The 26,946-nt window shown below is 38.4% G+C and overlaps 1 protein-coding gene across 2 annotated transcripts; it reads left to right on the forward strand.

Annotated features, from left to right (window-relative positions):
* Positions 1–603: 603 nt before the first annotated feature.
* Positions 604–26,542, forward strand: LOC111864328 (transducin beta-like protein 2). Of its 2 annotated transcripts, XM_023851506.2 has the most exons (7): positions 604–1,065; positions 2,187–2,402; positions 20,311–20,534; positions 20,960–21,146; positions 22,654–22,839; positions 25,386–25,571; positions 25,997–26,542. In XM_023851506.2, the coding sequence occupies exons 1-7, from the start codon at positions 936–938 to the stop codon at positions 26,215–26,217; spliced, it is 1,350 nt and encodes a 449-aa protein (XP_023707274.1). In that variant the 5' UTR covers positions 604–935; the 3' UTR covers positions 26,218–26,542. The 2 variants fall into 2 exon arrangements, with proteins under 2 accessions (XP_023707274.1, XP_023707273.1); XM_023851505.2 differs by lacking the exons at positions 20,311–20,534; positions 20,960–21,146; positions 22,654–22,839; positions 25,386–25,571; positions 25,997–26,542 and adding an exon at positions 9,000–12,076.
* The last annotated feature ends 404 nt before the right edge of the window (positions 26,543–26,946 follow it).

Below are 26,946 nucleotides of genomic sequence, written 5' to 3' on the forward strand. Positions count from 1 at the left end.
CAACAACCTAGGCCTTCCTGAATTTTAGTTTTCTTTGTGTGGATGGCTGAATACAGTGTAATGCCCACGATAAGCGCAGTTCGCTTGATAACAATGAAACAAGGAACTCGATTCGTATGTGATAGAAAGAAGAGTGTATAACAGCACCGTTATATCGGTGCAACGCCCTAATTCTCCCCCCCCCCTTCTTCCATCTAGCTCGGTGCTTTGAACTTGGACTGGTTTTATCTAAATATGAATTTCAGCATTGTTAGGTCTCTGAACATTACCCTCCTGTAATGTGTTTGCATATTGCTAAGAGCCATAGCAACACGCGAAGTACTGTGTTGATATTGGTTGTAAAGGTTACTTAATTTGGAAGAGGATTTCATGCGAAATTCAAGTTCTTAATTTTTAATTCATAATTCTTATAATTATTATTTGTTTGCATTTATAACATGGGGTTCTAGTGTAAAACGCATGAGTAGTACGTTTCCAAGGACTCTCTGAACAGGAATAATGACGTGTTCTATGACGCATCTTAGCACGAGGTGTACTCGTTTACGTCACGCGCAAGGGCACGGGAAAATGACGCGCGAAAGCAGTCTCTACGAGTCAGTCCGTGCAAAGTTGGCAGCGAGGTAGTAGTGTGGTCGGTAGCACGTTCAATGTTCTGCCGAGTAAAGGACACGCGGCCAGTGAGAGTGCGAAGAGCGCTGCACATTGTAAATGTCTGTCGTGACTCCACGAGGATGCGAACAACGTGGAAGCTCCAAGCAGCGGCTCATAGCGGTACTGGGGTGAAGCCCGGCATGCATCGAGCGTACTCCCGCTAGTCAACCTGCCTGCCGACCTCGTTCCCGCCATTCTTCTCAGCAATCGCAGTGTTTGTGTTGCATAGAAGAGCAGTCGGTCCCTGTGTCTTTGTCAGTTAGTTTTGCAAGGGGCAGGGAACTATGGCGGATACCGGTGCAGGAGTTGCCGATTATCCAGTTGTTGTTGTTACATTAATAGTTGGAGCTACAGTGTTGGTTTTAGTGTACATATCGAATTTGTTAAAGTCTTCAAAAGGAGAAGATTCAAAAAGTAAGGAACTCGCCATTGCGGATATATTGCGTCAGAAGCATCGATTGCTTTTTAAATCTCCATAATAGCGACATGCACTGGGGAGCGTCTGAGTTGATTTTCGTTTTAACTTCCTTTACTGTGAGAAATGTATACAGGGCATACTTTCGCCATGTTATACAGAATATTACGGTGAAGTATGCCATGCTCTTAATGACCAGTATATAATTTATGTTCATGGGTTGAGAGCCTGACCACGTGTTTCAGACGCGACCATAACAATGCATATCGTTCCTAATTACAAATTTTTACGAAGTTTAAAGTATCATTATTATTATTAAATTCTACCGAATAAGGAAGCTTGTATGGGGATTATGAATGAATGATAAAAAGGAGCAAACTGTGAGCTATATATTACAGTGCCCAGTCTGAATCAGAAACATGATTTATTTGTAGTAATGGGTAGCACGTACGAGTTGGCTTTTTGTCGGAAGGTGAATATTTGTTGTTGTTAAAACCGAGATTTATACGTTTTATCACCGTTGGTTGTAAGATTGTTATTTTGATGTTTAGAAAATGAGTTCGATTTAAGGTTCTCACAGCACCAACTGAAGAGGTCTGTCTTTTGGGATGTAACACTGTAGTCCCTTGATTCACTGGACTCACGGCATCATATACCAGAAGGTAGAACCCTTTAAAAATAAGATTAATAGGGAATGTGATGAGTTCAAGCCGTATCTCAAACTGTTGATACAGAAAGTTTGGCACCACATTCTTAAAATGTAAGGAACATTATGAGCATACCTCACATTTAATACATGTGAATATTGTGCTTTTTATATTGTAGGACAGTCAAGCAGTCTGTCCAGAAAACTTAAGATGTGACTTATAGGACTTCTTAGGTTGAGGAGCTGGGATGAGCTTTTTCACGAAAGTGAAACACAATATGGGTTGCTCTAGTAAATGTTATCCTGTTGGTATATTTTCTGCCCTTTATGGGTGTCAGAGTTTGTACCTTGATTTACTTCAGATGTGGAGGGTACAACAACTTGTGTTCGTAGAGTAATGTAGTGTGGATTTAATAGTGTATGGTGGCAGTGAAGACACTTTTGTTCTAGTGCTGAAGAAATGTTTTGTTCTAGGTGCAGAACCTGAAGTGCCAAAGAAGGAGAAGCAGAGAGATGTTTCGAGTTCTGGCCTGAAATCCAGCAAGAAGAAACATTCAGAGAAGTGGGTTCGAGATTCTAAGCAGAGCTTTTCACATCCATGGCTACTGACTTCTCTCAAGGGTCATAGCGGGGAGGTGCTAGATATGGATTTCAGCAGTAATGGAAAATTCCTAGCAACTTGTGCAGAAGGTAAGGATTTATCACATAAAATAGTGTAGAGCTCCAAAAATATAAATAACCATAACTTTGGAAACATTTTGAAGGATTTGTAATTTTTGAGGTTTTCACGGCGATGACTGAAGAAAGTCTTCTGGGTTTAGGTGCCGTGTATTCTTCGTTTTGGCCGACGTTTCGGNTTCGGAGGAACGTCGGCCAAAACGAAGAATACACGGCGCCTAAACCCAGAAGACGACTTTCTTCATTTTGAAGGATAGTTTGTGGGGTGTATTGTTATTATCACAGTTATTGTGTTTCTGGATGTTATCCATCGCCCTGTTTTTATTTAAAACAACGTTTCGCAGACTGGATTCTGACTCCATCGTCAGATGGAACCTACTCAGTTGGGCCCAGTCGATAGAGCTAGTCCCTGTCTCTAGACAGTTGGGTGCAACTGAGTAGGTTCCACGTGAAGACAGAGACAGAATCCTTTCTCTGAAACATTGTATTTTAAATAAACGCAGGACACTGAATAATGTCTAGAAACAGTAATTATATTAATATGCCATGTATTATTATTATTTTTCATATACATGTGTTGTATTGTAGATTATTATTGAATTTGAGATACATTTCTCTGCTATATATATATATATATACTGTTCACTGCTGTTTCCATAAAGCTCTCCCCCAGCCCTATCATTCAGGGGTTCACAAATTTCATGCAAGTTAAAGGGTTCAGTTGTTAGTTTCCAGTTCTCTTATTAGCCTAATTGCAAAATGGAGAAGGGGCACATATTTTCTTTGTTTTGTTTTGTGTCAGAGGGAGTGAGTGCTTTGTAATGTCTGATGGCTGGGACACTTTTTTCCATCTCTCTTGAATGTTTAAAGAGTTTGGCCAGGCCTGTGCAGACCAGTTCCAGCATAGCCCATCTTCATGTGAATACATTTTATATATGAAGAGAAGTAACAAAGTACTTGTTAATTGTATTCAAATAATCAATCTGTTCATTTATTATAATGGTGATAAAGAATGTATTCCCATTGACTAGTGTTGAGTGTTCTGTTATTTACTGCCACTTCACCACATGGTGATCATGCCTGTCCTCAGTTGTCTCTCCAGCATTTAAACACATTCTGTAATGTTGTGCCAAATTTTGTGACAGTTTTTTATTTTGAAATCATTTCCTATGATTGCCTAAGTAACAGTCTGGATTTTATTATTTAAGGGCTTAGTTAACTTTATAACATGAAGGTCGGTAAATATTTGGTAAAATTTGCTAGCAATGAAAATCCAAAGGAACTGGTGATTTTTGCTTGGACAGTTTTCCATTTAATGCAGGTTTATCACTCTCCCAGGTATTTATGACCAAAACAACAAAGCCATAAAGTCATGTTGCATAATGTTGCTGGAAGAAGGCTTCCTCTGTTCCTTCTGGACTAAAGATAGGTTGCAGACACAGACAGACTCTGTGGTTCCTGTGTTTTCACCCAGCAAAATCTCCTTTGTATCATGACGCCATAGAATAAATTTACCCTTTGAAGCACAGAATTGAAGAAGTAAAATCGGAGGGACATACCAAGCAGATGGCTTGGTATTTAAGTTTGTTGCATATAAAGAATGCCGTCTTCTGGAATGTGGCTATGTGTAGATGTTGTGTGAACTGACGTTTCGGAGGGACGTATCACCTCCATCTTCAGGGTTGAAGAATCTGTGAGTGAGGAATCATTGTGAGCAGGTGGCTGCAAACAGTCATACTGAGACATTCCTCCGAAATGTTGGTTCACACAAGATATACATGACACCACATCCCCGAAGACGACATTCTTCATAGTCACTGCCGTGAAAACTTTCAAATCTTACTTCTTGCATATAATTTAAGCAATGCTTACTAGCCTGAGTGTTCAAGGAAAGAATTTGTTAATACCCATTAGGTAGTAAGTTAGGTGAACCATTGTAGACAGACACTGTGAAATTATGATTTTATGATTGCTAGTTGCATAGTTTAGAAAGGTAAGTTGAGGGTTTCCAGAGCAAGGAGTTTAATCTGCATGGCTATAAATCCAGAGGGCTGCATGAGAAGCTTACGGTAGCAACTTGAAATGTGCGACCATCTTAATATTTACTTGAAGATGAAAACCATGAAAAGTGTTGTCAAGAGGGCCAATCTTAGGATCTTCTGGGTACATACTAACCAGCAGTCTGGCAGCAAAATAATACAGAATTTTCATGAAATTTCCCCAAGAAATGTGTTGTTATTTTAGTGGCATCAAAAGCATAATACATGGGCTATAACATTGAAGCACAAAGTACATCTAAACAACAGTTAAAAATGTAGTTCCTGCTGTACAGGACATGCACAGTGTTTTGATTAGAAATGTCAACCGGATAATTCAGTTTAAGGAAATAACTTTGTTTTTTGGGGGGGGAGGGGTTGAATCATATGAAATGCTCAGATATATTGTTAGGGAAAAATGCAGGATTTCATAAAGCATGTGGTACATATAGTAATCACTGTGCCATAACGGATTAAGTTTTTCTAACTTCCCTTGTACCAACAGCTTACTTGTTGACAGAGTCATCCGTTTGGAGATTTAATAGAAACTGTTTCCACATGGCAGATGTCAGTGTCATCGCTCAGCCATTCTTTTGCCATTGTCAGCAGGAGCTCCCACATGGAGCTCTAGAAAATTGTTGCAGCATATGAAATTATCAGTGCCACTTCTACCCCCCCCCTCCCCCCAAGTCAATGTCCCCTGCTTGTTTTACTAAGCAGAAAAGGTTGGAAGTGCTAACCCATCATTTCCTCAGTTGTTCCTTAGGTGCTTGGTATGAATTAATGTTGCTGCCAGTATATATTTGTTATTCAAAATAAATATTGTTCCATTTTCCACCATAAGTTACATTTGCCCTCTTCCTCCATAAATTTAATTGGTTTTGCACACATCAACCACTTCTCAGAGATACAGATTTTAAATACGTGAGAAACAAGAATTTTGGTGTCAGAATGCATGTAAAGCTATAAATTCTCACCATGCCATCATGTTCAAACCAACTGCAAAGTCCAACTTGTGTTCTAGCCATTGAATACTAGGGGCAATTTCCCAAGTTTTTACAGTACTTATAATATGACACCAACCACTCATTTCTGTCTGTTGACAAGCCTACTGCTGTGCCGGTATGGTGCAGTGCTTGGTCACCTTTACCTTTGTATGCATTGATATGTTGTTCCTTTCTGGTGTATGATTTGGAAGAATTGTAGTCTCGTACCACAATGCAGTTGGTGCTGTCTGGCTTAAATTGAAGTTCTCGTAGTTATCTACATTGAGAGCAAAGGAAACTGTACTCCTGATGGAACACTGGCATGTGACACTTGTATAGTATAGCTTCAGAAGTAGTGTTTTTTTTATATAAAGAAATGGTGCCTCTCTTTTTAGTTGGTACATGCAGTCAACATTTGGAAGGATTCTGCAGACTTGAATGAATTTGTAACTGTAATTTGACATTTTCATATTTGATAGCATACCTCTGTTTGGACAGTGGCAGGCGTAAGAAGGTGCATTTCAGTGGAGTGCATATTTTCTTCGCTTTGCATCTCATTCACCTTGATGTTCATCTCTTGCAGATGAAATTTATTTTTGCAGAATCAGTCACACAACCAATTCTGCATTGCACAGTCAGATGTTATTTTTATGTGAATGTTCACCATGTCAGAAAATATTTTAAATAAAACTTGTCAGCGTATGTGATATCTATATTTTTACTGTGTTCATTTTTGTTTGATGTGCCATTTTAAGGAATTTAATGTGAATATCGTTTTAAGCTGCATGTAAAGTAGGGGTTAAAAATGGCTACTGTACACTACAAGTGAATTTGTGTAACATACAAGTTCATCAGAATCTGTTGCCATAGATTTTGAGGTGAAACAAAAACATGAACTCTTCATTATCCATTTATTTTGTGCACTCTATGCAAAGAATTTGTAAAAATTTTGAATTTTAGTGGACATTTAAAAATATTAAAAATTCTTCTGGGAAAACAGTAAGTGCAGATCCTTCTTTGGCAGTATACCTGAAAAATCTTCTTTACTACTTTATCTTACATTATTTATTTTCCTGTCTGAATGTGCTTTTAATGTAGTCTCTAAGTTACTGCAGGACACTAATGAATTTTCAGGGAATCTTGTGAAGGAAGAACTGGTACCTTAATTTCATTTATATTATGGTTAACTCTCTCTACTTGCACGTTTCTGGTGTCACTTACTAACTGCACAGTGCATTCTCCTTTTCAAGTGAAATTTCTTGTTCCAGTACAGATTTAGTCTCAGATAAAATCATTGGTAGAAATGTTTATTCAAATGAGAACCACTAGCTCAGGTTATATTCTAAAAATGCTAGACAGATACACATTAATCTGATTTCATGTTTTATGAAAATTATTTCAACTCGTGTTATTGCTGAAAAGTGAAAGATGTGATGCAGGAGATCGGGATAAAAAAACTTTTTAATAGCATGGAAATTTTCCAGTATATAAAATCTGTGATCATGTGTTATGCAAGCTTACATGTTCCTGCTAAATGCCTGTAAATTTGTAATCATGTTGAATTTTCCAGTGTCAGATTAGCAGTTCATTTTGTGTAACACACTGCAGGCTTTTAATGTTTTGTGACATTTTGATAATGTCTTACTATATAAAATTAATGGTAACAGGAACTTAATCAAATAATTTGCAAATGACTTTCTTACACTTACTGATAGAAATAATGCAGTATTAGTTGTAGCCTAGCTTCATGACCTATAGTGAGTAATGCTGAAATCCATAGAAAATATGCTAATCTGAAGCAGCTGTATCAATGTAAACCAGCAGGTAGATGGTACCAAGAATGCCAGACAGAAATGATTCAGATCTTGTTGCTGGAATAGAACAGATGACCTTCATCTCTGTTGTTGATCTATGATATCTTCTAGACAGCTTTCATAACAAAATGTTACATTCAGTTAGTAATTTCAGCACCTTTTTCTGAAACAGCTGCAAGATTTTATTCACATAGGTGCTGGTTTTAACACACAACAGAATTATTTGTACAAAGTGTCCCTTTAAACTGTAAAAAGTTAATGCATTCTGCCATCATAAATTTATCCAGTATTGTAGACATACATGTGATGGATATTGAACACAGTGCAGAGCTTTCATGCTGAACTGAAGATGAGTAAATTCCATGTCTACACAAAAAAAAAAAAGTGCTATAATAGTGTTCCTTTGCTTCTAATTAACTCCATGGAGCAGAGTTGATCTTCAGAAGCTAATAGTTGTTCACAGGTGGTCAAGAAATTCCTTTCTCTCTATAGAATCCAAAGGTTCGTGTTCATGGGAGCCCACCACCTGGCCACTATTCTGAGCTAATGAATCGAGGTCTTCCAAGTGGTCTCTTTCCTTCAGGCTTTCCAGGCAAACCTTTGTATATGTTTCTCTTCCCTTACATGAATGCTGTGTGCCCATCTTATCTTTATTCTGCTCTTAATACAAGAGACCAGCTTTTATACCCATATGTATCAGAAGGCAAAATTATAACTTCTGCAGATTAATCTCTACATTTTTAGATGTCAGCCATGAAGGCAGAATGTTCTGAACTGAATGGTAGCAAGCATCCCTTGAATTTAATCATTCAGCTGTGAGAAGAGAATTTCAATAAGTGGATTTCTCATAGAATTTGGTAGACATACATGCAAAAGTATTACAGTCATCTTAGTATTTTGCTCAAAATAAATATGTTCACATAGTTTCTTTAATATCATAAGAATTAAACATTATTTACAGTTATAATAACATCCTTTTGGCTTTTGATGCACATGAATTTGTGTTTTTCTCTTTTCTCTGAAGTCTGCAGTATGAGTTTAACATCAGCAATTTCTAAGCAGGGATAAAAGTAAGCCCCATCACCAGATTAGTTACGCATACTCAGAAAGTTAGTGAATTTCCCGAAGATTGTTACATTCTCGTGTATTTCTGGTGGTACATTTACTTTATTACATATTAGCAGTGTCATATGTTTGCTTTTTAAACAATTCCTTATCACACATGCACTGATATAGAGTTGTTTGCATTTCACTGATGTTGCCAAAGCCATTTTCTTTCCTGGCCAGCAACTTCATAATTTTGTAATATGACCTTGTCATTTTATTGTACCTGTAGTTTGCCGTGTACATCATTTACAGTATTACTATTTCTTTTCAGAGTTTAATGCCTCATGTGTGACTTCTTGTTTCTCTTACTGTTACCTTATGTCAGTATATAGTTAACATTTCCAGATTTACACAGAGTGATCTTGGTGGCCATTGTGTACAGTAGTTATCACTATCAGTAATATTGGGGTTGTTAGATAGTTTGTGGCTAAACCATAAATGAATGAGTTCTGTTAACCTTAGGTGCAGGGAGTAATAATTTCTGTTTGTAAGATTATATGTTCACTGTGAAACTTCTGGCTTGAAAGCTGAAAGATTTTTGCATGAATGAAAGCATGTTGGTGTAGTGCAAGGAGGGATGGCACCGGTGGCCAGTACCAGTGAGTAAGACTTATTTGGTGATTGTTGGTTCCCTTGTCTCATGGTTTTGTTTTCACACCATTGAAGACTCGGAGGAACTGGATCCAGGTGGAGGTGGGGGTAGCAGTGAGCAGTACAGTGGGAGTGAAGGCAGCAAAGAGAACAGCCCTCAAGAGAATGGCAAAGGAGTTCATCTGAGCCGTCGTCAGAAGAAGAATCGTGTTCGTCGAGATGATGGTTCCCCAGTGGCAAATCAAAATGGAGTCTCAGCAGTCAACATGAAGAAGAACAAAGCCAGGGCTAGACGGTCAGCCAGTTCTGGAGATGGGAACAGTAACCAGCGCCACATCACCAATACCCCTGCGCTACGCCAGCATGCCAAGCTGAACTTAAACGACAGTGACCTTTCAGTGTTCCTTCGTCATTATATCCTCAGTCCTGACCAGCTTCTAGCTCTAGGCTATCCTGTAGAGAGTTCCTTATATCCTGGGCAAGCAATTATTTTCAAAAGCCCTGCTGCCAACACTGGTCCTAATCCATATGCCCTTGTATACTCACATCCACTTACAACTTCCTCCCACTTTGATGTCAATGCTCAGGAGTTTGTGCCTATGAGTGCCAAGCAGTCTAAAGGAACAGCATGTTATTACAGTGATGGAAGTTTGTCAAGGGAGTCCCAAGGAGTGAACAGTGCCATGTATATATCAAATATGATAGACAGAGGTCCTGCAGGATTCGATTATGCCTCAGTTGCTATTGAATGGAACGTTGACAAAGATGTGAAGCGTGAAGACCATGAGAACAATAACATAGTTATCACCGCATTTCGCAGCGATGATAATAAGAACAACTGTGAAGAACAGTTGTGTAAAGGTACTGAGAGAAAGTCCACTGATTCACTTGGACATTTGAATTGCCGTGGGGAGGATTTAAGTGTGATATTGCAGAAGACTGAGGATGTAGGGGAGAAACAAGCATCAAAGAGTCCACTGAAGAGCAAGTTCCAAGAACAGTTGAGTAGTAGTGATGAAAAGAAGTGCGTCCGTTGTGGTCGTGGTTTCTTTGTGACAATGGATGGGGAATATTTAACTCAAGAACAGTGCCTGTATCATTGGGGTAAGTTACAGAATGTATTAGGGCCAGGGGCCTATGAGATGGGTGCCATGACAGTTTGTACTGAATATAGTTGCTGTAGAGGCAAACCGAATACACGTGGATGTACCAGTGGAAAACTACACGTGTGGAATGGCGTTGGTCCTGGGTTCAATGGTCCCTTTGACGGCTATGTTCGAACCCATCTTCGTAAGACTCCGCCCCCTGATGGGAATTTTGGGGTATATGCAATAGACTGTGAAATGTGTTTCACAACTCATGGTCTTGAGCTAATAAAAGTGACTGTGGTGGCCACAGATGGGCGTCTAGTGTACGACAGCTTGGTGAGGCCAGAAAACTTTATTATAGATTATAACACAAGGTTCTCAGGCATCACTGCACGTGATCTCAGTAAACATGCCACAAAATCCTTACGGGATGTTCAGAATGATTTAATGGGTTTCATAAATGCTGACACTATCCTTGTGGGTCATGGACTGGAGAATGACCTCCGTGCCTTGCGTATTATCCATGGCACTGTGATTGACACATCTGTGATATTTCCTCATTATTATGGGCTTCCATATCGCCGTTCGCTTAAGTCATTGGTTGGTTGTTTCTTGAAGAGGAAAATCCAGCAGGATTCATCTGGACATGATAGCTTTGAGGATGCACGTGCATGTATTGAGCTGATGTTGTGGAGGATTAGAAGGGATTTCCGCACAATTCTCGAAAGTCGGGCGCCACATTTTGCAGTTACATGCTAAATGCTCAAGTATTTCTGTTCGCATTTATTATTCTTTTGTCTCAGAATTGTAGTCTGGTGAGATACTTCTTTTTTTATCATTGAGAACTAGAATATGTTCATAATTGGAGTTCATCTTTCTGGTTCAGTCTTTTGTACTAGGTGAGTTTATTATGCGTGTGATTTAGCCTGTAGGAATGTATTTTTTGCAGTGAGAAAAGAATACTCATACACTTTATATAGTGGCAGCTAATATTTAAAACAAAGATCTGAAGTAGTTTGATATATCAGTTTGAAAGTAAATATTTGGATGTGTACTGCATCTGTCATTCCTGCTGTTCTGTTGAGAATGAATAATGCGCATATGCTGATACAAAGACAGAACATGCTAGTCAGTGTGCTGTTCCTTGGGACAGGTAAAGAATAAAGTAGCAGTGATAAAAGGTTGTAAATCATGTTTTTGTCTTGAAGGCCCCGATTATCAAAACTGAGTGTGACTTGCAAAATGTTTACTGGATTAACCCCTCAGGCATGTGCAACACCATGGATTGTCAGCCATACTATGCCTTCCAGAGCATGCACAATGTCAGGAGTGACTGGAACCACACACTTGAGAAAGAGCAGTGTGAGAGACATGATCATGTGGAAGTAGTGGCTTGTTGGGGGTAGGTCATGCTTGAAGAGTTAAATATTTTGGATTTCATCAATCCAAATTATTAACCCTTTATATTCCAAGACCCATTTGAAAGTAGTGCAGTCCATTTTAGCAAAATGATGAGTTCTCCTTCTTTGATTTGCTAGTGAAAATATGAACATCACTGATTTGGGCTATTCAGTTTTCTATTTGAGGCCTGTTCGACACATGTTGTACTTGTGTAATGTGTAGAAACACTTTATGATTTTTTTTTTCATTCGGTTTTAAAATAACTTGAACTCAAGATGCTGTTCTCTAGTGGAGAAAGTGCTGTCTTACTAAATTATATTCACCATTGTGCAGTTTTCCTCCTATCCATGTAATCATTTTCCAAAAGATAGATTTGCACAGTGATAGATCACACGCTTCCACAGTAAGATCTGTCAGGACTGTGTTGTGTTATTATGGTATGTATGAGAGACATATGTATGTTTCTGTCGGTGAGTGACAAGGTGTTATGAAGCCGAATGTGTTGTGCAAAGGAAACAGAGTTGTCTGAATCTATGTAAGCTTAATGTATGCTCTACTACATATTATGAAGATGTTCATTCCAAGATGGTGATCAATTTAAGAATTGTCGTACATTCACTACTGCCCTTCAGTAATTAAAGGTGCATGTATGTAGTTCATATGGAAAAAGAATTGGAATTTTAAGAACAGTGGAATGTCAACTTGGAAACTGTACAATTCAGATTTTAACAGTGTAGCATAGTGTGTGAGAACAGGAGATGAAGTCATTACACATACAAAATATTAGATAGGAAGATGATATTTGTCTGGAGGATGTTCTATCGTGTGAGAAAGATTTGTGATATTAAAATGGTTTCCAGTATTACAGTTAATTATAATTGCTTTTTGTTACCTCCGAGTAAATAATATTTCTCATGGAGAATTTAATAGTGGTGATGACCATATCCTAGTGTGCTGATAACTTTTATACTGTTCATTTACATGTGCTTGAATGTTTGGTTAAATTTACCTTCGCATTTAAATCTTGATGCATCATACCATTTAATTAAATGATCTTTATACACGTGTGCAGTGTGTCTGTGAGTATATGTATTTCATACTGTTAATATATTAAGGGCAACAAGAAATGTTTAATGTCCCTATAGTCCATAGCATTATGCACAGAAAGTGGTTAATTCGAGTTCCAATTACTATTGCCAGAAAATGTTTCCATGTATATTTCTTGTTTGAAAGTTCATCTGTGTTTATCGTACATAAGGGGGCACATGGTAGCGTAGTTGGTTGAGGGGCTATGCTACAAGCCGGAAGGTCACGGGTTCAAGTCCCGATGAGGTCATGGGACCTAATCCTTCCAGCCGCACTATGGCCCTGGGGTCGACTCAGCCTCTAACAGAAATGAGTACCAGGAATTAATTAAATAATTTTCCTGGGGAGTAAAGTGCGTAAGGCTGACAACCTTACCGTCATCTTTGAGCCGATTGTCTAGATAATGTGGGACGCTTAACGTCTCACAACCCTATGGGCCTCCACGGCCTGTTAACAGGGATAGCTTTACTTTTTATCGTACATAAGGCTGGCACACAAGGTAATTGAATGTGATGTGATGTAAGTTGATTTGTTTTGACTTAAATTTACAGTGGTTCCAGCCAAACCATAAAAAAGGGGTTACTGGCACTGGCCCCGGCCCCAGTTTTGTGGTCTTGCACTGTTCATTAATTCTCTTACTTACATGCCTAGTATCTACTCTGGATAAGAACTGACAGGTTGTATATAAAAATCCAAAAATATTTTATGCACACGTGAGAGAAGAAAAGCTTGAAGACGTTCCACATTTTCTGTTAACAGCATTATGTGTATATGAACCACCATAGTGGAGCCATGTCCATGCTGAATTATATGTATCAAAAATATCTCCTTTTTTATGTGTCCATGGTAGAATGGATATTTTTGGTACTGAAATGACTCAGGTGTGCAGCTTGATAGAGATGTGCAAATGAAGCGTATTTTTTACTGACAGTAAATATTAAAGATATGTGCTACACATGGCCAGAGTTCTTGATGTAAAGTTCTTCATATCAGTGATTCCAAATCAATCTAAATCTTAATTTCCTCAATTTGAGGTTTTTCTCATTTTAATGTTCTTCCATTGTTCTTTGGAAAAACCATAAATGGGAATTTCATTATACTTGCAGTAGAGAGCAACATCTGTGGAGGGCTTGCTGCAGATTGTGGCAGCACTTGCTTTATCCCCTCAGTTCACTGGAAGGGAAGTGTTTTAAGTCATTACATAAGGAGCAAAAGGCCAGATATAATTTATTTCTGGATAAGAAATAATGTGGCTTATAAATGTTGATGCATTAATAGTGATTGTTCAAATGCAGTGTGGTGGTTTCTGTACGATAGTTGAAAATGGTTACTGTCCGACTAGTTGTATTTCAAAGGACATGGCTATTTCTGGCTGCACCTACCATGCATATTACAACCTTAGAATCCATCATTTACTAAGTTGTAGCTAGTGATTTTTATGGAAGCCTTCTCTGTATACTCACATTGAAGGGTATTTGTTTCATTATTGTACTCGGTGAGTTTTATCATGAATTTAATCTTTTAATGTATGAAAGAATGTCAGAAGTTTTTATATGGTCACAGTTTTGCATTCTTTATCAGAAATGCTTTTAACGTTCCTGAGGATGATAGCTCTCAAAACACTACCTCTTACTCAGTGAGTGAACAGAATCACATAACCTCTAGGCATTTGTTTCAGAGGAGAATGCAGTCTTCTGGGATGTGGCACCGTGTAGATCTTTGTGAGTCAATGTTTCAGAGGGACGTATCATCTCCACCTTCAGGGTAGAAGAATCCACAAGCAAGGAACCAGCATGAGCAGATGGCTGCAGTCACCCTGAAGATGGTGGCGTTATGTTCCTCCAATACGTAGGTTCACACAGTATATATGGCACCACATCCCAGAAGATGGCATTCTTCATAGTCACCACCATGAAAACCTCAAATCTTGCATCTATATGATATGTCTATTCTGCAAGCAGTACTAAAGAAGTATGTGGTCTAGATAATTATTTTTTGCAGATCTCTCACTCTTCTGATGCTGACCTTGGTCAGACACAGTGAAGTTGGAAAGGTGTGCAGGACCTGAACAATGCAGGTGCATAAATTAAATTCTGCGTGACCCATGAACCATGCTTGGATAAGAAATTGCAAAACAGTTTGACCATGCTTTTGTAGAAAATCAGATTGTAATTGAGAAATTATGAAAGAGATAGCTGATATTTGGCATCAGTTGTAGAAGGTTGCCCTGCAGCTTAAGCCTACGTATTGTACTGTAAAGTTGAACATAACTTCTGTTCAGCCACAAGGTTTTTAAATGATGGGTTTATGGTTAAGAAAGAGGTACTGTCTTTGTTCCTTGTAATAAGTATTTGTTGTATGTTGTGCATGTGATTTTGTTTATGCAAGTTTTTATTATATGTATTGTGTCCACATTTCATGAGTTTTGTCATATTTTTGTATGTTCACAGTCAGTGAAATTACGTGTAATTTTAAAAATTAAAACAATCCTACTTTTGAAAATCCTGAGCAGTAGTAAAGTTTGCAGATGTAAGCATAAAGTGTCATTTATTACAGGGTTAGTTCCCATTTGTTTATTCGAGTGATGTCTGGATCACTTATGGGTTAGTGATTCATTTGTAAGGTGAAGTTGTCTGTGTGCTTAATTAAAGCACCCACTACCAATGAGAGCGCAGTCTGGATAGGCCCCACAGCTGGACTAGACAATGTAAAGAAAACAATTTGCTCCAGACAAGAATCAAACCCTGTTTCAAAGTATCCAGCCTCTAGCATAGTCAGTGTACTGGTGAAGCTAGTGGAAATCATTCCATATTCATGCATTCCCTTCATACAAAATACAGATTTTTTGGGGGGCTGGTTTGCGGTTCTGCACTTCACAGTGACTGGTGCACCACCAGCTGTGAGGTGCAAATGAATGTTGCTGTTAAATCAGTATGCCTGATGGAATGAAAGGAAGGAATTAACTTATGGCCTGCTTGATGGCATGTTTTATGGTGAGTAGTGCAGTTCATATGTGGGAGTTTGATTATGATTTGTCAGCAGTTATCAGCTCCATTACCCATTTGTTCTCAGCAGTGTGTTACGTCATGGTGCAATATACTTTAGAGCAACGTGTATTTCTGTATGACACCTATGTGAAGTATGGATCTGCTAGAAAGTTTCAGCAAAAATTGTGATACAAATTCCATGAAGAAAGAGTTCCCACCAGACAGACAATTCAGAATTTGGTGAATAAACTTGGAACAGTGGAATCTCTTAATAGACAAGAAACAAAAACATAAGCCTCTAGTGCTTACTGATGAGAAGTTAGATGACAGGGGCCAGACTTAAACAGAAAATCAATTAAACATCTGGTTCAAGAGACTGGAGTGTCAAAGTCCAGTGCAAGGATGGCAACACAGTTGCTGAAAGTTAGACCCTATAAAATAGGTAATCCACGTGAGCCTTGCAGATGCGCAATCCAGCTAGCAGGGTTAATTTTTGCAGTTGTTTTCTATAATCTGTTTTTGAAGGTGAGATCATTCCGCAGTTGACATTCTTTTCTGATGTAATGTGGTTTCACTTGCAGGAATGCATAAATATGCAAAATGATTGCTACTGGAGTTCACATAATCCACATCTAACTCACAATGTCTCACTCCATCCAATGAAAGGTGGTGTCTGATGTAACTACTTCATTCTGAACATTATCAGTTGTCAGGCATCCTGATTCATCGGCAAAATTTGTATGTGCTTCACGGCTAGTGGCACCCCAGTCACCGTGAATTGCAGAGCCATGGAACCAATCAACAAATTAAAAATCTTTTCTTTACTACCAGTCATCACAGATCTGCTTTGTATACAAGAGGCCCTCAGTTGAAATTTTGATATGGAGACAAAAATCCTGATCACAGACACCAGAAAGTTTCAGGATTATATTCATATGAGAGATTTAGTCAGCAGGTTAGAGGAACCTGCTGCCTCTTGTGTTTAGAGGAAACAACCTATTTATCAATGTACACAGCCCCACATCCTAGATTGTAGTCTGGATGTTTGCTACCAAGAACCTCAGATCTCATCGTGAACGTGTGTTTTCACTGACAAAGATTGTCATGAATGGTTTTGTTTTACTTTGGCCCAAATGAGATGAAAAAGAACCACCACCTAATATAGCTTTGTAAACTTTGTCAGTCCCTAAAGGTAATGTAGGGGTAATGGGCTGTGAGCATTGCACACCTTCCATTCCTCATTTAGTGCTATGCAACCTGTGTCATTGGCACAACATTATAAACCAACAGACAAATAGAATTAATTGATGTACTAGAGTTACTAACCTGAAAGAACAAAGTTCGTAATAGAGATATTCTGTAGATGACTTAAATTTCAGTATAATTCAAATACTGTGTGTACATCATTGGGTATGGTAGGATATTGATGTTTAAAATGCTGTGGTGAGCATGACTGTACATGTAACTGAGGTATGGAGACATCATATACAGAATTTTGTTTGAGAAACATGAGAAACAGCCACTGGAAAGACTAGGAACGAAGCAGGAAGATAACATTCACACAAATCTAAGGGAAATATGTCAAGAGTGCACAGTGGATGGAACTGACCTAAAATCTGATAGCAGGCTTTGTAATAATGTTGAATCCACATGTTCTGCTACCTGAATTTAGGTATATTATGTACCTGGGCATTATTATTTCAAGCCTGATAAACCACACTACTTAGAAATCAATATAGTGACAGGCTTTGGGTTGGATGGCCCAGATTCATTTCATGGCAGACCAAGATATTTCTCCTATCCAGAGTAACCGGACAGGTTCTGGAGCCCACCCAGTGTCCTATGCAACATGTACCAGGGACGAAGCAGCTACGCACTACATATAGTGCTGAGGTCAAAAATAGTGAAGCTATACCTCCAGTCCCCCCTTATGCCTTCTTGGCATTTTGCTAAATTAATTAATCACTGGGACTTACTCATGGAGCTGAGCCCTTCTGGAGGAGCCGCCAATTCTGCAGCTACTCAAGAATTTCCCAGTATTTTATGGAACCCAGAAGTTCATTACCATGTTCACAAGAGCCCTCCACTGGTCCCTATCCTGAGCCTGAACAATCCAATCAGTACCATCCCATCCTATCTCTCTAAGATCTATTTTAATAGTCTGCCCACCTACACCTTGGTCTTCCCAGTGGTTTCTTTCCTTCTGGCTTTCCCACCAATATCCTATATGCATTCCTCGTCTCCCCCATTCATGCTACATGCCATGCCCACCTTATTAAGCAGTTTTCTCCAACCTCCTGTCACTTCATCCAAATGTTCTCAAACACCCTTAGTCTATGTTCCTTCCTTAATGTCAGAGACCAAGTTTCACACCCGTACAGAACCACAGGCAAAATTATAGTTTTGTATATTCTAATTTTTATGTTTTTGGACTGAGACAACTTTACCTTTAATCCATGATACACTGTTAATGGACTTAATGGCTAGTATTGAGATTCTTTGTTCCAAAAAAATCGTACATTTTGTATCGTAATTAAAATGAAGATGGGCCCTAGCTGAAAATCTGATTTACCCAGTATTTTAGGTGTCTTTGGTTAGGGAGCCATTTTTTTAATGAAATCGAAACAACAAAATTTTCAACGCAAGTGGCAGGCACCAAGCAGGTAGGTGTAGTGGTAGAGTTTGTGTTCTGGAGATATCTGGTTTGAATTCTTTGTTGGATTGCCAGCTCCTTGGAGGTTTTTAGGGCTTTTCTCAAAATTTCCAGGCAAGTACATTTGAGTATGTTGACACTCACGTTCCATATCCTTGTCTTTGTACTGTTTATGATCCCATCTCATTTGGCACTGTGTGATCTCATCAGTGTTCATGTGATTAAGTAACTAACCTAAGAAGCGAACACAGGAAGATTTTTAGTACTAATCATTTCTTTTTATATGTATGAGACTGAGTATATCCTCTTATATGTTGACACGTGAGGGATGTGTTAGTTAATTTTGCCAGTAATTGTAAAAGACATTTCTCTGAGTAGGCTTGTTGCAAAAGTGATTTCAAATACTAACTGTTTTGACCTAAAAATGTCATTACTAATTGGTTATATTCTGCTTCGTTTTAACAGAAGAAGAAGAATTATGATATGGCTCTCTGGTTCAGAATACAAAGAAATTTCATTCAACTCAGTATTTATTACGTTGTGGTCTGTGTTATGACACTGCAGTCTTGTAGGTGGTTACCAAAGTTTTGGAGGAACCTCAGGAAATTACTGTTTTTTCACATGTATGTCTGTACTGAGCAGTTAAGCCCAGGCAGTATTATAACTTGCAGTTAAGGTATACCAGATTCAAGGCCAGGGCAAGTTTATCCAGACCTTTTTATTTTTTTAGTTCTTTAGTACAGATTTTGAAATAGTTGCTTGAAATAAACACTTATCACACAGCTGATCGCCTCCATGTTTTAGTGTGGAAGATGCAGAGAGATGATTAGTGTGCCCTATCTTTCAGTGAGACATGGTGAAGGTCCCATAGCTTTTTATTCCATTTTGACATGATCACCCATAAAGACTTGAATGGCATTAGATGCTCTGAAAACTATTGATTTTATAATTATAAGAGACAAGTCTGTCCAGTGTGACTATTTCAGTTTTCTCGCTTGATGATTTTCTACCCTTACATGTTTCGATCCATTTGGATCATCTTCAGAGGCACCAAACACATTTTAGAAACCACTAACTATCACAACAGTTGTGCTGCTGTGACTGATAGATGGAACATTGTATACTTGGACAATACATGTGTATTTGATATGACAACTGTTGTGATAGTGGTTTCTAAAAAAGTGTTTGGTGCTCTGAAGATGATCCAAATGGATCGAAACATGTAAGGATAGTAAATCATCAAGCGAGAAAACTGAAATAGTCACATTGGATGGACTTGTCTTTTATAATTGTAACCGTTAGTGAGACGGACCAAAATGAAACAAATCAAATTTACTGATATTATATTCATCCATTATGTATTTTTCTGTGTACATTCCCTGTTACTCGCCCCCTGACAAAAGCCAGAACTTACTGAGTATGTGCATATTCATTAATGAGTGGTTGGGCACTCTTGCTTTTTCTTCAGGATATCAGATTGAAAATTCAGACCAGTGACCAGCTATCTTGGTGAGATTTCTCGGTGTTTTTGGCAGTCCCCCACCCCTGGCATATGTAAATATAGTGCCATGAAATATGCTGATAACACCTTCCCAGCTTCCAACCATTTATTTTCCAATTCATTAACATAATCATCTTGTCACTAAAGAAACCAGGAATCAGGCATTCGTTTATTCCAGGTATCACCGCCATGTGGTGAATGAGAATAAAATTGATTAAACCAATATATATCATTACACACTTCAGACAGGTATTCCAATCGAGAGCAGGTAATACACAATGAAATTTTACATATTACATGACCTAACCTAGTATGCAGTGAAAAACTTTTTCTTTGAATGCCTCAAGTAGTTACTTCATGAATTAATTACATATTCTGTCAAGTAGTTAGAGTGCATAATATTACCTCTGTCTTCTGTGAACCTGCAAGTTCAGTTCTAATGGAATTGATCAGGTCGGCTCAGGGTTGATGTGTCTGTTTCTGCTCTTGAAGTGCCTTGCTTAAATCTCAGCCATGGAACATCGTAACTGAGGTTTGCATGATTTATATTTGTGCCTGCAATAAATGAACACCACTGAATTATATAAAATTATAAAGAACACACATGGAAATTGTGTGTACTGTAAGAATGTGAACATAGCCTCTTAAGCCAATGTTTCGTTTATTTCAGATCGAGCTGTTTTGATATGGAGCACTAAGAACTGGAATCAGAAAGATCACAAGTCTCTGAGAATCAATATAGAGTATGACCATGCAAGGTTTATTAAATGGAGTCCAGATTCTAAGGCATTCATTATACACAAAAATGCTGAAAAAGTGGTGGAAGTGTATAAGGTGGCTAAAAAGCCTGATGGTTGGATCAGCAGTGTTACCAAAGCCCTTACTTTACTGAAGGTAAGAATAAGTCTTCATGTTCCTGAACTGAGGTCATTGGGCCCCAACTTTTTTTTTATTGTATAAGAGGAGTGTGTAATTATTATGTTCAGTACAGCAAAGGAACTAAGTCCCTCAGAGTAAAATGTCTAGCAGTAATATTTTTTATTTTTTCAGTGAAATTGTTAAACTGATGTAACTTTTGGTTTATATGGAATAAATGGAAGAATTTCAGTGCTGTTTCACATACATTTTTAATTCATTTTTAATAGAACATTATATATATCCACAGCGAAACCAAATTTTCCTTAGACTGGCTGGCTAGAAATTAAAATTGGCAAGGCACAATCTGGAACTAATCTATCATGCTGACCACTAAACAACTGATCTGCAGTCACACTTGTATATTTTTTATCACTGTGCATTACTGAATAATTATTTTTCAGCATCATGAGGATGATGTGGTTGGACTTGGCATTGCTTGCAATGGCAAATACATCATGTCATGCTCTGAGAAGAATGATTTGATTTTGTGGGACTTGAAAGGGGAGCAGTTGGCGAAGGTGGACACCTACCTCATGACCACAATGTGTGCCCGGATCTCGCCATGTGCTCGTTTTGTAGTTGCTTCAGGTATAGTACATTCCTGGCCTGGCCTTGCCACCAAATGGCAAGAAGTGTTACTAATGGAAGGGTGCATAAGAAGGAAATTGTAATGTTCTCTTAATCCTTGGGATCGTTTCCCAGCGTTCTGAAATGGTTGCATTTGCACAGGAGGCTAGTCCATGGCAAAACCACTGAATCTGGAGGATTGGGATGATAACTGGAGATCAAGAACACACACAAACACTCAAATAAACCATTCTTGCATTTGTTTACCATTTATAATATCAATGAGCTTCATGGCACACAGTGAGTGGCTCAAGAGCCATTGTGTGAGCCTTACACATTAACCCTTTCCAGGTAACAGTTCCAAAGTGATGCAGCATGCTTTTTGAAGTAAGGCTAAACTAAGCGGCCTCCGTAGTCTGGAGGTAACATTCCCACCTCATGACTCGTAGTACGCGGGTTCAAATACCCGGCGGAGGTAGTCGAATTTTTAAGGGCGGAAAAATTCAGGGAACAAGTCCTCTGGGAGGGACCTTAAGCCGTGGGTCCTGTGTCGTAGCTTTACAGCACGTAAAAGAACCTCATATCTCCAAAGGAGGTCACTGAGCCAAATTACAGACGTTTCCCACCCAACAGCAGTCTCTAATACCTCTGGTAGATGGGGGAAGCATTATAGATACCTCTCAGCTAGTAGAGCCAGTCTCTCTGGCTGGGCGGGACTGATGGTAAGCACCAGTACCGGTAGGATATAGAGACTGGTAGAAATCATAGAGGGAAGCACAATGGACCAATACAGGTCTAAGTGCATGGGGAAACCCACCCTCTCCAATAACGAACTAACTAACTAAGGCTAAACTAGCTCTCTGCTTCAGAGCCTGCTTATTCAGTATCACTAATATAAAAATCTGCCATGAAACATGGTTCTGATCCACAACCCATTCTCACATTTTCCCTTAGATCCATCCTAATGTTTTATCTTTTTGGAATTCCAGTTGTCTACTTCCCATCAAATTTCTGTATTAATGTCCTGCCTCTCCAATACAAGCTATATGTCCAGCCCATTATAACCTTCCAGATATTGATACCATACCAGTATTGGGTGACATGTTTAAGTCATGAAGATCCTCATTCTTTAATATTCCGAATAATACTATCTGTCTTAGGTCTATTTTTTAATTGCTAGTGGGGTGGGACAAAGTCATTTGTACTGCGGCCACTTCTGGCCTATTGTACCAGCCCCAGATGATAGGTGAGGGTGATGCTGGAGCAATTGGTTGAATGAAGATTGGCAGGGGAAACCAGTAAAGTTTTAAACTTTATTATTTTATATTACAGTGGCAACATAAATTAATTAAGAACCATTAAGAGGACTGTTATGATTATAATAAAAATGTATATTCTCTTTATTTTTTGAGGCCCTAAACTGTATCTTGTTTAGCTTTTGCATAAATTGAGCATTGCATCTAGAATGTAAGAATGTATTATATGAATTGTTATATAATTTGTAACATTGACTTGTCTAACTTAACAGGTTTTGATCCAGATGTAAAAGTGTGGGAGGTGAAATTTTCAAAATTAGGTGAATTTCAACAACTTTCCCGTGCATTTGAACTGACTGGCCACTCCTCAGGTGTTTATGATGTTGGCTTCAGTGCTGATTCATCTCATATGGTAACTGTGTCTAAAGATGGGACATGGAGGGCCTTCAATACCAAAAGTAAGTAAAGAACAATTCCACCCTGAAGCCTAAGTACACAAAAATTGATTTTCTTTTCTTGAAATTTGAAAAGAATCGATGACATTAGTTTTAAATTTGCAGATGTCACATGTTATGCTGCACTAGGTGCATGAATTTACTTTGTTCTCATACAGGTATTCCTCGGGGCACGCGGTAGCATAGTTGGTCGAGGCACTATGTTACAAGCCTGAAGGTTGCGGGTTCAAGTCCCGATGAGGTCATTGGATTTTTTTTTTTCCAGTTGACCTAATCCTTCCAGCTGCACTGTGGCCCTGGGTTCGACTCAGCCTTTAACAAAAACGAGTACCAGGAATATTCTTGAGGGTAAAGGGCAGCTGGCGCGTAAGGCTGACAACCTTGCCGACATCTTTGAGCCGATTATCTAGAAAATGTGGGAACCTCAACATCTCAGAACCCTATGGGCCTCCAAGGCCTGATACAGGGATACCTTTACTTACTTACAGGTATTCCTCAATTTATGTGTCAAATGTTGCTGGTTCCACCATCTCATGTGCAACATATCTTCCTATAAAACTTACTAAAACTTCAATGTGTAAAACTTTTAAAGTGAATTACTTCTAGTAAGTTTTATAGAATGACATGTTGCACGTAAGCTGGTAGAACCAGCAGCATTTGATATTAAGTGATTTGCTGCAAGGTGCTACAATATGAAATTTGTGGCGTGTTATATGCTGTCCATTGCTGAGCCTCGAAACAATGGAAATTGTTGAGATCGTTGCATAGGAATATCCGTAGCAACAAGTGTGCATTGCATAACAATGCTTGGTAAACACCCCTCCCCACTAGGCTGTGACGTCATGCAACAGGGCAGTCCGTGCAGGGACTGTTGCTAGGCAATCAGTAAACGCGTTTTCTGTGTGGTCAGGGCGGAAGCTACATAACGAGAGTACTTGGTTTGTAAATTCCAATAAAATCTTAAGAAACCAGTTACAACTATTTTAATGTATCGGAACAGCCGCTGTAGTTGCAAAAAAAAAAACTTTAGATTTTATACCCAACTGTATATTATTAATATTATATGTATATATTTTAACGTCCAGAACATATATTGTAATAGTAACTTCCAACTGTATTGATGTAATGGTGTCCCTTTGATGATGGTCTCTGAAGACCGAAATATGTAAGGGCATAAGTAATTGAAATAAGAAAAATCTTCCCCACTCACACTATACGGAACAGTTTAACTTTTCATGAAGCAAGTGCTATTAATTGAATTTATTCCAAATTAGTTAAGTACATTAAAATTAAATCAGATTTTTCAAAACAGCATATAATAAAGAGTGTTTGTACAGGTTAAAGTGTAAAATTATCAGTAACTCAGACAAATTTTTCATTCACATAATGAAGAACTCAGTTCATAACGAGAGTTTTATGTTTGGGGTTACAGTTTGAATAATTGTGCTGTGAGCTCTAGTCATGAGAGGATACAGGGTGTCCCAGGAGGAATGTGCCAGACTTCCGGAGGGTGTTCCTTATGTTAAAGTATGCCTGTATAACCCAAAACACCTATGTCCAAAGTTGAATGGTTACGGAGATAATGGCCAGAGAGGTGTGAAACTTTGACAGGTGTTACACACTTGTTAATTACCAAATACATATTAAAACTGGCAGGAATATGTGTTTTCTGTAATGTTACTAATGTACGTAACATCAAACTAACTTGTGAGTGACATGAAGCCATTAAAGTGAACTACAAAAAAACTCGCACGCCATGTCATAGATGTTGTTAGGGTTCCAAGCACTATACATGACACATGAATGGCAAGCACTGACATAACATGGCTGACTGCGCATTCTGGTATGCGAGTGTATGCGGCTAGTGTGAGCTGTCATCACCACACTCAAGGACAGACATCAATAAGACTTGTCAGCTGACAGGTACAGTGCATGGACCCGGCAGAAGACACACTTTTCTCCGTAACTTATTTCTGTAACCGTTCAACTTTGGACATAGGTGTTTTGGGTTATAAAGGCATACTTTAACATAAGGAATACCCTCCCGAAGTCTGGCACATTCCTCCTGGGACACCCTGTATATAAACAGACTTTTTATCAGAAACTTTTTTTTCAATTCAAAGATTAAAAAACACTTTTTGCCTCGAAGTAAATTGACAGCCTTGACTGCCCAGTATGTCCTGAAAGTATCATTTGAGTCTTGAATGAATATTCCACATTAAATTTGTAATAACATCTATAAATATAATATTCTGTTCTGAATTTGGAGTGTAACGTGAGCTATAATCCCAGTTGTTGAATCAAATTGTTTCATTAATGGCTACCTACAGGGTCATACTAAGGCAGGATTGGAGTTAGGTTTAAACCCCATGAAATTTCTGTGACAGCCTGGAATATTGTACCTCCTCTGACAATATGTGGATACAAAATAAAGATCAGACGAAGAAGGTAATTCATCATGTTTGTAGACAATGAGAGTTGATTCATTTCTGCAGATTTTAAAATCATATTCAAATAAGGTTTGTATATATTTTTTTAATGTCTTGCAGTTGAGTATGATAAAGGAGAAGACCCTCATCTGTTGTCGACAGGGAAGTACAACCATGTTGGCAGCCCCTCACGCTTGGCCATGTCACCAAATGGGGAAGTTGTGGTTGTTGCCAGCAGAAGTTCTCTTGCCTTCTATTCTGTTAAGACTGGAAAATGTGACAATGTTATTGATAACATCTATTCTGGTGAGACATGTGACATTACAATGACTCATTGATTTTTTCAATCACATAATGATACTTTTTAACTGTATCATACAATAAGATGATGTGAATGATGAATGGTAAAGGATTTGGAAGGCCTTGGTCATGGCATATGTTAAAGTACCATGCCAGCACTTGCCTCTAGGGACTAAGGAAGGCCATAGAAACTCTTGGTCTAGATAGATAGTCCTTAAGCCAAAACTTGAACCTCTTGGATACAAGAAGCGGTACAGGTGACAAGAACAATTTCATGCTTCATCTAAGTCTGTTGAGAATGAAATAAATAAATTATATATCCATTTGGTGCTGAAAATGAGGTGTTGAATGACCATGGGTATGCTGACATTGTCACTGGGGGATGTGGGTTGCCTTTCTGGAGCTATGTGAACTGTGTTTCTACGTTACAGGGTCCATCACATGTCTTTTGTTTGACTCTCTGGGAAAATATGTATTGACTGGTGGTGAGAAGCACGTCCATGTGTTCCATAATGTGACAGGCTATCGTACCACTATTGCCTCCATCCAAGCCAAAATTCGCCAGCCAGTCAGCTCTGCACAGAAGGAACGGATGGAACAGCAGATCCAAGAGGCTGAATCATTCCTTAAGAGTATTGGGGAGACAAGTTGAAATAGACACAAGTGCTTGCCACTGTTAATATACTGCCAATATGGTGGATGAGTGATGAATGATTTGTTCTATTTTTATTAAATAAAGGCCTGTTAAGTAAAAGATTTATTTTATTCAAGTGTTTTTTGTATTGCAAATTTCAGTACATGCTTTTACTCTTTACACAGTAGTATTTGATGTCAATAAATAATAACAAAATCAATATAAGCAGATTTACTGTGTCTAAGTTATAAAATTTGTCAATAATGTATCATTGTTATTATTTGACTTGAGAACACAGCTTTATATCTTAAAAAGAGTTTAATAATGAGGCTATTAATGTTTACTCTCTTTGTCACTAAGTCTGCCTTGCTATCTGAGTTACTACCACCTTTTGAAGAATGACTCTGCTCACCGCAGTTCTGATTAATATCACATTAAAGAATGTTTGGCTTTGAGATCTGTTTCAACCTCATAATTGCTGATATATTTGTATAAAACAAAAACATGAACTCTACTGCATCAGGAGTTTAATTATAGTACAAGTTTGCTTCTTAGAATATGTATGGTGTGGTGTGTTGGACTGCATTTAAATATAGCAAATGCCAATTAGATGCATGTGTCTTAAAAAATACTGCATAGACATTAACAGAATGCACATTTGATATCGTGTATATTAGCAGGATGAGTAGCTTCTTGGGAAATTTGGTGACATTCTGTTTGGGCGTTTGAAAGAGTATTAGCTTGAGT

This window comes from Cryptotermes secundus, unplaced genomic scaffold (assembly GCF_002891405.2).
Source record: "Cryptotermes secundus unplaced genomic scaffold, Csec_1.0 scaffold216, whole genome shotgun sequence".
In the NCBI taxonomy this organism is placed as follows: Eukaryota; Metazoa; Arthropoda; class Insecta; order Blattodea; family Kalotermitidae; genus Cryptotermes; species Cryptotermes secundus.

Bases quoted from the DNA above. Each gene is read 5' to 3' on its own strand.
- LOC111864328 (XM_023851505.2), top strand. From the start codon at position 936: ATGGCGGATACCGGTGCAGGAGTTGCCGATTATCCAGTTGTTGTTGTT. The intron at 1,066-2,186 runs GTAAGGAACTCG...GTTTTGTTCTAG, and splicing joins AAAAGGAGAAGATTCAAAAA to GTGCAGAACCTGAAGTGCCA. The intron at 2,403-8,999 runs GTAAGGATTTAT...ACACCATTGAAG, and splicing joins CCTAGCAACTTGTGCAGAAG to ACTCGGAGGAACTGGATCCA.